Source organism: Hemitrygon akajei, chromosome 14 (genome assembly GCF_048418815.1).
Source record: "Hemitrygon akajei chromosome 14, sHemAka1.3, whole genome shotgun sequence".
Classification (NCBI taxonomy): domain Eukaryota; kingdom Metazoa; phylum Chordata; class Chondrichthyes; order Myliobatiformes; family Dasyatidae; genus Hemitrygon; species Hemitrygon akajei.
In genome coordinates, this window is record NC_133137.1 from 9310430 (window position 1) to 9323109 (window position 12680).

General features: G+C 38.8%; 1 protein-coding gene across 1 annotated transcript in view; it reads right to left on the minus strand.

Annotated features, from left to right (window-relative positions):
- Nucleotides 1-1818: 1818 nt before the first annotated feature.
- suds3 (SDS3 homolog, SIN3A corepressor complex component) overlaps nucleotides 1819-12680 on the minus strand; it is a 72510-nt gene continuing 61648 nt past the window's right edge. Inside the window, exons 13-14 of the mRNA XM_073065450.1 lie at nucleotides 4428-4512; nucleotides 1819-2481 (exon numbers count right to left, since the gene is read on the minus strand). Of these exons, the coding sequence (XP_072921551.1) occupies nucleotides 2383-2481; nucleotides 4428-4512 (184 nt within the window). The 3' untranslated portion in view covers nucleotides 1819-2382. The remainder of the gene's footprint in view (nucleotides 2482-4427; nucleotides 4513-12680) is intronic.

Sequence of the window (12680 nt, forward strand, 5' to 3'; positions counted from 1 at the left end):
TCAGCTCCATCTTGGGTACTAGCCTCCATTGTATCCAAGACATGTTGAAAGAGCAGTGTCTCAGAAAAGTAGCATTCATCATTAAGAACACCCATTACCTCAGACATGCCCTCTTCTCATTGTTACGGTCAGGAAGGAGGTACAGACAGCTGAAGGCACACACTCAGTGATATAGGAACAGCTTCTGTTGCACTGGCATCCAAATCCAAAATGGACATTGAATCCATGAACACCACCTCACTTTTATTATTTCCAATTTTGCTCTATTTTAATTTAACTTTTTAATGTACATATATACTTACTGTAGTTGATTTACTTATTTTCGTTTTCCTATATTATCATGTATTGCATTGTACTGCTGCCACTAAGTTAACAAATTTCACAACATAGGCCAGTGATATTAAACCTGATTCTGATTCTAATTTGAAATGAACAGTGTGTACAAAAATCTTGTGCTGTGCAATTTTTTGCCCAGTGGAGAACACGGATACACTGAGTTTTTAAGCAGAAGTAAACCTGAAGCTATTCTAAGGATAATAAACTACCAAGTTCAGTTTGTTGTTCATTGTTTAAAATAAATAAAATAATTGTCAATAAGAACTTTGATCTCTGCTGGGTTTGATAGTTTTCACTTTCATTCAGCTACACTGTCACAACATATGCAGCAAGGCCTCCAGCAGGTAATAAAGAATTTTCTCACCAGAGTTTTCGCACACCGCCCATATGCACACTTGCTAAATGACACTTTAAAAAGTCAAGCTTCCAAATATCACTCCACCTCTTCCCACTTGTAAATTTTCCAGTAACTTTTACACAAGTAACACATAAATATTTCTCCGAGCTGCATGTTCCTGACCTCGTGAGCTTTCGGTGTTGCAGCTTCTACTGTTTCATTAAGCCATCTGCTTTAAATGAAATAGCAGTTCTTTTCCCCTTCACACTCTTTGCTTCTTTGGAATTCAACACAGTGAATCAATAATTTCTTCAATAAAAGAAGTATAAATAAGCCAGTTCTAAAATCTGCAAACAAATCATTGCGAACTCCATGCTGTCAACACCTTCTACATCAGAAACCGGAAAAGGAAATGTGATTGTGTACAATCATGAAATATAATTAACAAGCCAACGAGGTAGAGGGTGACAACCTTCTGTGCACAGTACAGATTACTTCGTGCACGAGTAACAGAAGATCTGTGCGCACACATGCATGCACACTTGAGAGGAAACATTAGTAGAGAAGAACATGTTTTCATGTGCACATACTCAGTTTGAGTGTAACTTGCTTCAGGTTTTAATTGTGCAGCAATATCACCAGGTAGACTTTGAAATCCATGATTCAAAAGAAGAAAACAAAACAGAGTTTATAGCAGCCTTCTTGAAGGAGGAACAGGTCTTCAAATACAAGTCATAAATATCTGTTCCGAAAGCAATTCAAAATTTTGCCACACAATTGAGGAAGTTGGCATCATCCAACACTTATAAAAATCATTACAGTTACTGATACCAGGGATAATTACAAAAGAAACACGTTTTTGATTTAATCCTATTTCACAAACACTGTCCCCTTCAAAGCAAAAAACTTCAAATATTTCCAAAGGTTTTCCGAGAGTCAGGCCAAATTACTTTGAATCAGCCATGAATATTTTTAAGATGCAGCTTTAAAAACACAGCTCTGACCTGCCAATCAAGCTGCTAACAAAAAAAAACTACTTGATTCAATTCTATTCCAATGCCATGTGTGGCAAAACTCTATTTAAGGAAAATCCTCAGAATGTCATAAATAGCGATCATAATGTATGATAAATCATAATCACAGGCTACCAACATTTTCAATTTTATTTAAGGATACAGCATACTATAAACCATGAACTTGAGTTGATTGTTCAAAGAAACAAGGTTATTTGACATACTTATAAAAACAAACAAATGTATGTTTGGCCTGCTCCTTAGAGTGACAATGATAAAGCATTTAATACAAAATAAACAGCATGTACAAAACAGAGTCCTCTCAAAAAAAGTGATGGGGTTCAGGAAAAAATGTTCAGATTGTCCGGCACTGAAGCAAACAGGTCTTCACTCTATTGTCTGGAATAAATTAAACAATCCACAATTTAGCAGGTTCCAGCCATAAAGAGTAGTCACCTCCATCTTGCAAATATGATGAAAGCAAAGTGAAATCCGTGAAAAGGTGAATGTTATTCTTAAAAATATGTACAATCATCAAAACTGAGATGGCATTGGAAAGTGTCTTCAAATAGTGTGTTCTTCAGTCTGTCAATAAACTTGTTTGTTTTAATACAGATTTCCATATAAAAGTCATGAAAAGTTGACCTCTGAGCATAGGGAGTTAAGAAGATGTGCGCCTCCAACTTGCTAAGAGTTCTAGGCAGCAGATCGCCTCCGTATAATGAAGACTCCTCTGTGCAGCTGTCCTAGATATATACGCATCTTTGTGCTATCACTTGTCTTCCTTACCCATATCTGTGAGAAACAAAAATGGGTGGACTTTAAATCTGCAACATTTAAATTGATACATATTAACTATTCACAGAAACCCCAAATATCTGGAATGTAAAGCTTCAAATTAGGTAATTATTAGTACACACATTTTTCCCTACAGGTCCCTGGAAGAAGTGTATAGATAATAACAATTATTAACCGGCATTTTGTTCAGATACAGAAGAAGTTTCTCTTCACTCATAACTATTTTTGTGCTTTCAAGGAATGTTAAATTATCATCAATATCTGGGATTGTGTGACAGATGAGACAGTCCAGAATGCCTGATGCTGCTTGTTTTAGGGTATAATGTAATCACTGATTGCAAATGCCACAATTTGATCACACAGATACCAGCTGAACACAGATCTTGCAAAATCCAATGTGTTCAATGAAATTAAATGTGCAGGAGGCAATGGCCAATACTCTCCCCAGCCTTTGGTACAAACAAGCAGCAATAGACTTCTCTCTTTATTCCATCCCACAGAGTAATTGCCTATTGTTTAGAATTAAATCAACTGCTGCTGAAAGCTCAAAATTCACCATTGCCTTACAGTGGCCAGCACCAGGGGAGAACTATGGAAAATTAGACACCCAATAAACATTTTTTCTCAAATCAGTCTGCTTTAAATCTGTAATCAATCTGATTTTTGCTGAGAGATGATAGTGGATGAGTAGCAAGTAGAACACTCTGCCTCATTTTCGAATACTGCCATTACATTGTTGTCTGTACTCACCTGAGATAATGAGGTGATAAAAGTTCTCTTCTAAATGGCCGCAATGCCCAATTCCAAAATTATTTGTGTGTTCTATTTTTGTTTTGCGTCTCCCCACACATAATTCAAGAATTCTAAAAATTCTTAACAAGGACTGGCACATTAAAGTGAAATGGACACCAGATAGGGATCTTCTGTGCACAGTTGTCCACAACTTCATTTCACTTTAATGGGCTGGTAAGCTCAGGAGCAGCAGATTTTGGCAATTACATTAAATAACATGCTACTGCTCAAAAACTGCTTTGAAATGTACTTAACCCATCTCAGAATGTGTTTGTCTTCAATATAATCAGCAATGATGTCATTACAATGTTTTGTTATGCAAAACAGGAAATCAGTAAAACCCGTTGTGCTGGATACCAGAAGTTTTAAGATATGTTTCTGAACAACTAAACAGTGCTGAAATTAAACTGTGACTGCATGCAAGTCTTAAGTCAGATACATTATATAAGAAATGAACAAAGAAATAATTTTTACTTTTTAAATGATATTCTAAGCTGCTTCCAAGTTCCTTATTATTAAATGTTGAAAAAAGGCACAATTTTAAATAACACAAAACGAACTTGGATTATACATAAGACCAGAAAAAAATTGACAGATAATAATTATAATTTTAAAAGAAGATTTTGATACTTGGATTTTGTTACAAAGGAAATTCTTAATGTTGTGGGCACCACAATAGCACAGCAGTTAGCGCAACGCTATCACAGCTCGGGGTGTCGGAGTTCAGAGTGCAGTCTCAGCGTCTTCTGTATGGAGTCTCCGGAATTCATGGGTTTTCTCAAGGTACTCCGCTTTTCCTCCCACAGTCTAAAAACATACCGGGTAGGTTAACTAGCTATTGTGAAGTGTTCTGTGATTTGGTTAGGGTTAAATCAGGGTTCTCAGGGGCTGCTGGATGGCACGACTCAAAGGGATAGAAGGACCTATTCTGTGCTGTATCTCTCTAAAAAAATGTTAATAAACCTTGATATTAAAACTGCCTAAGTGCACAAGTTTAGTAATCTAGCATCTTGCCCCTGTCAACCATTTTACCCTATACCAGGTTAAGCTTTAAGTAGAAGAAACCAAAATTAATTTATCAATCAGGAAGCTTGTGCATCAATGCACACCGGTGAAAAGAAGAAATAGTACCTCAGAATAAGAAAGAGTACCTCATTTGTTCCAACTGAGCTAATTACACAGCCAATCTTCGTATTCTCCTTAGATTCCAGATAGATAGCCTGACTTTTATGATACCTAAAAGGAAAAAAAAATCTAATATCTGTAACAATATCTTAAATTATTGTTTTTAATTCAAGCTTTAAATTTCAAGCCTCACCTTCAGGCCTGAGTTCTGTAACCAGACCAGCACTGCAAACTAGTACTGAGCAAGTGCTGACAGAATCCACTTATAATACAGAATTGGAAAATGTACTAAAGTTTAAACTTAGTTATTAAATAACCCTAAACAATATTTTTTACACTCACTCACCTAATCTACACACATAAACAGTAAATACTGCACATGAAAATACAAACCAAAATACAAACTAGAATGGTAAACCCCTTTTATTCCTTTCTTTCTTTAATTTGATCAAAATGATGTATTTATGGTTTTAAACACAAGCTCTACTACTAATAACAGTAAAATACAAACCAAAATACAAACTAGAATGGTAAACCCCTTTTATTCCTTTCTTTCTTTAATTTGATCAAAATGATGTATTTATGGTTTTAAACACAAGCTCTACTACTAATAACAGTAAAACAGTAAATAATCCAGTACAAGCTAGGTGATAAGTGAAGCCGGGGGGTGGGGAAGCAGAGGTGAAGTAAAAGCTGGAAGATGGTAGTTGGAAGAGGGGAAGAGGTAAAGGGCTGAAGAAGCAATCTGATAGAAAAGGATGATGAACCTTGGGAGAAAGAAAAGGAGCAAGGTCAACTGAGGAGGGTGGTACACAGGTGAGGAGAAGAGGTAAGAGATATTGGGGGATTAAAGAGGAGGTAAGGGGAGGGGAAAAAGTTACTGAAAGTTAGAGAGATCAATATTCATTCTGTCAGGTTGGAGGAGCAATAGGAGGCCATGTCAGAATAGGAATGGGGATTGGAATTAAAATGGTTGACCGTGGGAAATCCTGCTTTTTGTGAATGGAGCCAAGTACTTGACAAAGCAATCCACTAATCTATGTGAATCTCACCAATGTAGAGGAGGTCGCATCAGGAGTGCTGGACTCACAATTGTACAGGAGGCCACATTGTGAGTAGCAGAATATCAACACCTTTGGGACTTTGGTGTAACAAGACCAATGATTTTTCCATACAGCTAGATGTTACTCTTACCAATTTTCAAACACAGTTTTATATCACCTTATTTTACATGATACACAGTGAACAGTACAAGTTTTCCAGTGATTAGTGAATTTAAATGGAGTGTGTAATGTACAAGCACTTCAGACATTGGCTCCAATTACAAATGTCTTCATTCCCTACCCACCGTACCAGACCCCAACCCCAGCTCTAGCCACATACCCTCAAAATGTCATAATGAATGAACACCAAATTATTTATAAGACATAACCTGAACTTTTGCATTCAGTCATAGGTATCAACCTTTAGGAAGGATGTATCAGCATTGAAGAAAGCACTAATTTGATACAAGAACCCAAGTGGTTAAATTTCAAGGATAAATTTTAAAGTCTAGATTGAATTTCCTTGAGTTGATGTAATGGAAGCACTTAAATTGATATAATGGGTACAAAGAAACTATTTCCTCTCACACAGAATTTGTTAGCATGCTTGCAACTTGATTTTTATTTTAGCAAAAAGAAAATGCTGTGTCAACTGATATATAACAAAGGCTGATAATTATTTTCATTAGGTGAGGTTAGTAAAGAAGTCAGATGAAAAATTGGTTAAGAAAGAGTTGTGTACCCAGAGCTATGATCCATCAGAAAGAGCTTGAGGTTCTGAATGGCCCTCAGCTCCTATATTTTACAACTAACCATGAGCAGAGAAAATCCTTACCAAATGACAGCATTTGAATTTCCAGCGTCTCAAGGAAAATCATCTTCCTGGATTAACAGTATCTCTAAATTATCAACTGACTAGCTGTATCACAAAACATAATTCTGGTAACTCAACAAGTCTAAAACAGTAGAGGTTTAATTCTTGTTATGTTAATCATATTGCATCAGTGCCTGCTTTTTATTGTATTGACAACTACATAGTTACTCATTCAATTGGCTTTGTTGACTTCAACTATTGCATTGATTGGGAACTGATTAGAAAGGTTGATTTGTCTGCCAAGAAGTGAGATGCTGGAAACCTGAAAAAAAATGGAAAGTGCTAGGAAAACTCAGGTCACTCAGCCCAAGAGAAGATATAAATAAAGTTAACATTTCTAGCTAATGACTGTTCATAAGAATTTATGGCAAGTTTAATAGTAGTAATACTAGTAACTATTATTAACTTTTCATGGACCTCAATTATCAGCAATGCGCCTACAGAAGGTCTTAAACCTGAGATATTCGGATTCTCTCTCCACATATGATGTTTGACCTGCTGAGCATTTCCATCATTTCGTCATTTGAACTATCGTCATCCACCATTTCTGAGGTATATATAATCGCACATTTTGACATACTAGCTTTCACATTCATTGCTCAAGAAAAAAATTAAAAGGCCACATAAAAAGAACATAAATAGCCCTCAGGGAGGAAGATAAGCCACTCCTATTGCTAAGTGCTTACATATCTAAACATTTTATGAGCAATTACTCAATGACTACAACTTGGTGTGATCTGGAAGTTTAAGGGAGTAGTCATAAAAAAGGTCAGCAAAGGAAGTCAGTAAAGAAAGGCTGATATTCATCATGTAGTAAACAGGTTTTGCCTAAACATGGAGACACACATTTGTTAAATTGAATCAATGCTTTTACATATTATAACATAAACCAATTTATTCCAAACCAGATTGAGAAACAATGAAAGCAAGCTTGAACCTTAAAACATTATTTGCTTCAAATAGAGAAAACAGAGAAACACAGATTAAAAATGTATAGCTTTCTGATGCCCCCAACTGGGTAAAGATAGGATTTACTTCTTAAAGAGATAATCAAAGCAACAACCAAAAAAAGATCCCAAACAAAAAGTTTCTGAACAGATGTGCATGTGGAATCTTAGCTCACATACAAGCTAAAATTGTTAATTAAATCTAATTCATACATAAAATATTATTCTAGAACATTTCAAGGTTCAGTTTTGATTGTGATGACAGCATTAGGATACATGTCACAAGGATTTTAGACTGATAGATACATCTAAGTGAACAACTGGATCTCATGCAAAGGAGCTCTCTCTGTGATTGGAATTTAAGACAAATTTATCACTTTGAAATGACCCATTTACCAATGCTTTGAGAAGTAACTCTTGAGAGACTCTAACTTCAAACAGCTCAAATATGGAATCTGATACACAGTTTTGTTTATAGAAATGAATCATCTATGTTCCAAAGAATAAAATACAAGAGCAATGACAGGGATAAAGAGGATCAGTATTAACACATGCACTCTACGATATCCAAGTGTAGCTCCTCTCACCATTTCACTAAAGTAATGATCAATTCAAATGAGAAATGGGCTCAAAGGTATAAGTGGCCTAATCTTGTTTTATGTTTTTAAATGTAGAGATGGAACATGACCTCAACTTCCAGAACTGTAATGCAGAGGAGCTCCGAAGATAAACTAATTAATTAGTGTTTTGAAATGTATTGGTATGCCTTCACAATCCATTTTGGTAGGTGGACTTAAAATGTTACGAAACAATGAAACAGTGGTTTCAGGATACTTTTATTTTGGGGGAAATGAGGAAAAGAAAACAATCATACAACAAGATACAACATTGTGTGTTGGAAAAACTCGGATCCCTCAGTGCTGTGTGGTGAAACAAATAAAGTTTACCAAAGCAACGAAAACCTGGACTGCAGTCATCAACTTGTACCCCACCTAATGTGTCCCTAGTGCCTATACTTAAGCTACCTTCAGCTTTGACAACTATAAAAGTCGCATGTAATTTTTCATCACATGAAATTTATGATATCCAGAGGAATTTAAATTGAAGTTAAAAATAACATATAAATAAGATTTAAAGCATATTACCTTATTGTTCCTAATTTCTTGCCCAAAGCTCCCAATGAAATATAGTTCTGACTTCTGTGTGAAGTCCAACCATGTAAAGCCAGCAACTGAGTTCAGCTGATGGAACCCATAAAACACAAGACCAAGATTATACGTTTTATCCAACGTATAATTCTCTGTAACTTCCGCCACCTCCTACGTGATCCCACCACCAGCCACATCTTCCCCTCCCCCCCCACTCTCGGCTTTCTGCAGGGATCGCTCCCTACGTGACTCCCTTGTCCATTCATCCCCCCCATCCCTCCCCACCGACCTCCCTCCGGGCACTCATCCCTGCAAACGGAAGAAGTGCTACACCTGCCCCCACACTTCTTCCCTCACCACCATCTCAGGCCCCCGACAGTCCTTTCAGGTGAGGCACCACTTCACCTGCGAGTCAACTGGGGTGATATACCGTATCCGGTGCTCCCGATGTGGCCGTTTATACATTGGGGAGACCCGCCGCACACTGGGAGACCGTTTCGCAGAACACCGGCGCTCAGTCCTCCAGCAGTGGCAGGATCTCCCTGAGGCCACACACTTCAGTTCCACAGACCACTCCCACTCCGACATGTCTGTCCATGGCCTCCTCTACCGTCAAGATGAGGCCGCGCACAGGTCGATGGAGCAATACCTTATCTCCCGCCTGGGTAGCCTCCTACCTGCCGGCATGAACATCCAACTCACAGACGTCCGTTGATACCCCTGCCCCCCCCCCTTACCCCCATCCCTATCTATTATTTCAGTCTTGTTCTCTTTCTCTCTCTTTTTCCCCCCTCACTATAATCTCCCCCAGCCCTACCTTTCTTTCTCTTTTATTTCCCATAATTCTCCACCTTCCCCCAGCCCATTTCCCTCCAACCTATCACTTCCTAGCTCTCTACTTTATCCCTCCCCTCACTTCTTATCCCACCTTGACCATCCCATGTTACTTCACTCCTGATGAAGGGTTTCGGCCCGAAACGTCGTCACTACCTCCTCTCATAGATGCTGTCTGGCCTGCTGAGTTCTGCCAGTATTTTGTGTTTTTATTTATTTCCAGCATCTGCAGATTCACTCGTGTTACTGTTATGAACCCCGTAACTGGGTATCTTACCAGCAAAGATAGGAGTATCCGTTGAAGTCTGATGATACTATTTTTAACAGTATTTACTAGTAAAAATACACAAAAATAATATCAATGCAAATATACAGATAATATACGTCATCAATACTTAAATCTAAAAGTGCGGGTATAATAATAATCAATAAGAAATAAGCTCTATCGTTGTCTAGGGGATAATGAATTGTCCAATGGAAATATAAAGTTCAGTTCAGTTCATACAGGCTGCAGTCGTTGTTGTTCACTGTGTTGCAATTGTTGGAGAGGGAGAGAGAGAGAGAGTAACTTGCCGACTTTCTTTTTACGATCTTGATCCGTATCCGTCCTTTAGCTAGACCGTTCCGTGGAGGACTCGTCACCCAGGCAAGGGTGGACCCACACACAAGCCCCCACCGGTCTCATAGCGTCTCCCTGGTGCGTCTGAGGGGCGTTCCCCAGACCCTACTTTTCTCCCCACTCATGGGATCTCAGATGTCAATCAGGTTGGGATGATGCAATCCCTCAACCAGACCACTCTGGTTGCCCCCGAGGGGTTTCAATGAATAGAACAGTACTCAATACAAATTCCTTCTCCAAGAGACAATAGCAGTAATCTCTCTCTTTGTCAATAGGAGACATTCCACCTTTGAGTATCCCTGCGTTGTCTCTCTCTCATTACTGACATGCTGTGTATCTCTCTCATTTCCTGGGTATCAGACCTGAAATAATAGCGATTTTGCGATTCTCCAAAAAAAGGGGGAGGGGACATTGGCAATTCTGTACCCTTCTGCCCATCAGAGTTGCTCCTCATTCGTAACACCCCCATCCTTCTAAGAATTTTTACCACAGGGAAAAATTAGCTACTACAGAGTCTTACAAAATTTCAGAATCTAACACAATACAAAAGTTTTTTTTTTAACTACAGAGTAATACAGTTATACATTCAACTTAGCATCTAAACATTTAGCGATTACATTGTCACTTCCTTTAATATCTTAATATCTTGTACCTTAATAAACTCCTGTAGCATCAGACTCCAATTTAATAACCACCTATTTTTATTCCTTTTCTTCAGCAAAACAACTAAAGGGTTGTGCTCTTAAGTATATAATACAAAATGTGAACCAATACATGTGTGATTATTCTGTAGTACATTACAATAGTTTATGCAAATACTAATCTTTATTTTACTTTTAAACTTAACAGTCAATCTTCCATGGTGTTGTCTTTATTATTTACATGCTTTGTCGAAATCCCTCAAAACCAGATTCTGTTATTTAAAGTGGCGTTTTTCAACCTTCGCCCTTTTTCCAGTTAACTCTCACGTGGTTAGCTTGTGCACCAGTGTGGAATAGGCTTTTGCATGCTCCTTTCATCGGAGTTATTTTATCAACAATGTTTTCCAAACTTAGCCCATCTTCTGAACTTCCACACAATTCTTTATTTTTAAGCAAGTCGTTAGTTTTATCTTCAGGACCCTTCATTCTATTAGTTTTCAGTTTAATATCTGCAAGCGATCCCTCTTTGTCCAAACAACATTTCAAATTCTGCCTCTTCACAGCACACCCTTGAATAACATTAGCGAGTGGGGCACCTTTACATTCCAAATCAAACTGTAATTGATTCGCAGGCACCTTGTTAACAAGCCATTGTTCCTTCAGCCTGGTTACTGCTTCTGACACCAATCCAGACTTTAAATTTTCTTCATTCAATTTAGGAACTACGCTTTTCCCTTCTCCTTCAATAATAATATCCACATCACCACCTTTTATCTCCTCACTAACTTTTAACACACCCTCGAACACAAACAACTGGGAATTCTCACTTCCCACTATTACCAAGGTTAACCCTTTCTTCACTGAACCAAGTCCATCTGACCCACAAGGACTGCATTCCTTTTTAACTGAATCAGATACCTCAGACTTTTCCTGAGTTTCATTACTAGGTTCAGTACCACGTGCATCCACATCTTGAACACACTCAAACGGGACATCTGCCTCTTCCAGGCTTTCAATACCCGTCCCCTTTTCAAATTCTAAGTTCCCCTGATCCTCCCAGTTGCTCTCTGGGCAACTCCCTTCTGGAGTAAACTCAACCCTGTGGGCTGAAACAACTTAATCTGCTAACCCAGCAGACTCCTTCAAAGTAACGGCATCCTTTTCATCTAGGACTGCCCTTATATCATTATCGGGAACATTCTTAAACTTCTTAAGTTAAATTCTTCAACTTCTTCAAACAGTTCTGTCAAGCCAGACAGATCATCCATGTCCAACCCTGGACCTTCCAACAGCCTTATCTGTTTCTCATTTTTACTCAGTGCCTCTATAAATTTCCTCCTGGCTAAGGGTAGGTCTACCTCCTCTCCTTTACTCTCTTTCACCTCCCTATTCTCCGTTTTACCACCCTCTAACCCCTCTTGGTACAGGGTCGGTAAGAACGTCTCGGCCAAATCAACACAGGACTCATTTAAACTGGTCTCTTTTTCAGCTGCCTTTCTCGACATGCTGCGAGTGATCGCGCATGCGGGATAGATCTTGGAACCTAGGGGCGGGTCCTCAACACTTACAGGCTGGCTCGTCAGCTTCACTGCTGAACATACGTCACCACCTGCTAAATCGTTACCAAGAAGGACGTCCACGCCTTCTCTCGGGAATTCTGATCGCACCCCTATTTCAACTGGTCCAGATACCAGATCACAATTTATAATGATCCTATGCAAAGGTACAGTTTCTGTCCCTTTTCCTATGCCTCTCAAAACTACCTTTCCCGTCTCAGGACCAAAATCTAGTACCTTACCGAGAATCAATGTCTGCTCAGGTCCAGTATCTCTCCAGATCCGCACTGGATTCTCCCTCTTTCACAGACACGGTCCCTTCTGAAATAAATTTCTCACGCCCCTCTCGGATTTTATCTACCTGGGGCTTTCTCATCAATTTGCTGATCGACACAATACACCCTGTAGGGACTGCTGCGTTCCCTTTTCCTGTCTCCTTCCTCAGAGCAAAGCACTTAGATGCAATATGACCCACCTTTCCACAATTAAAACAGGTCAAGCCAGGAACCCTCCTGCCAGCTTGCCTTTCTTCCTCCTTACTTTTACCACAAGCTCCCGGCTGAATTTCTGCCTCAGCCGGCGGGCTTTCTCTACCGTTCCTACGGTATTTCTGGTAA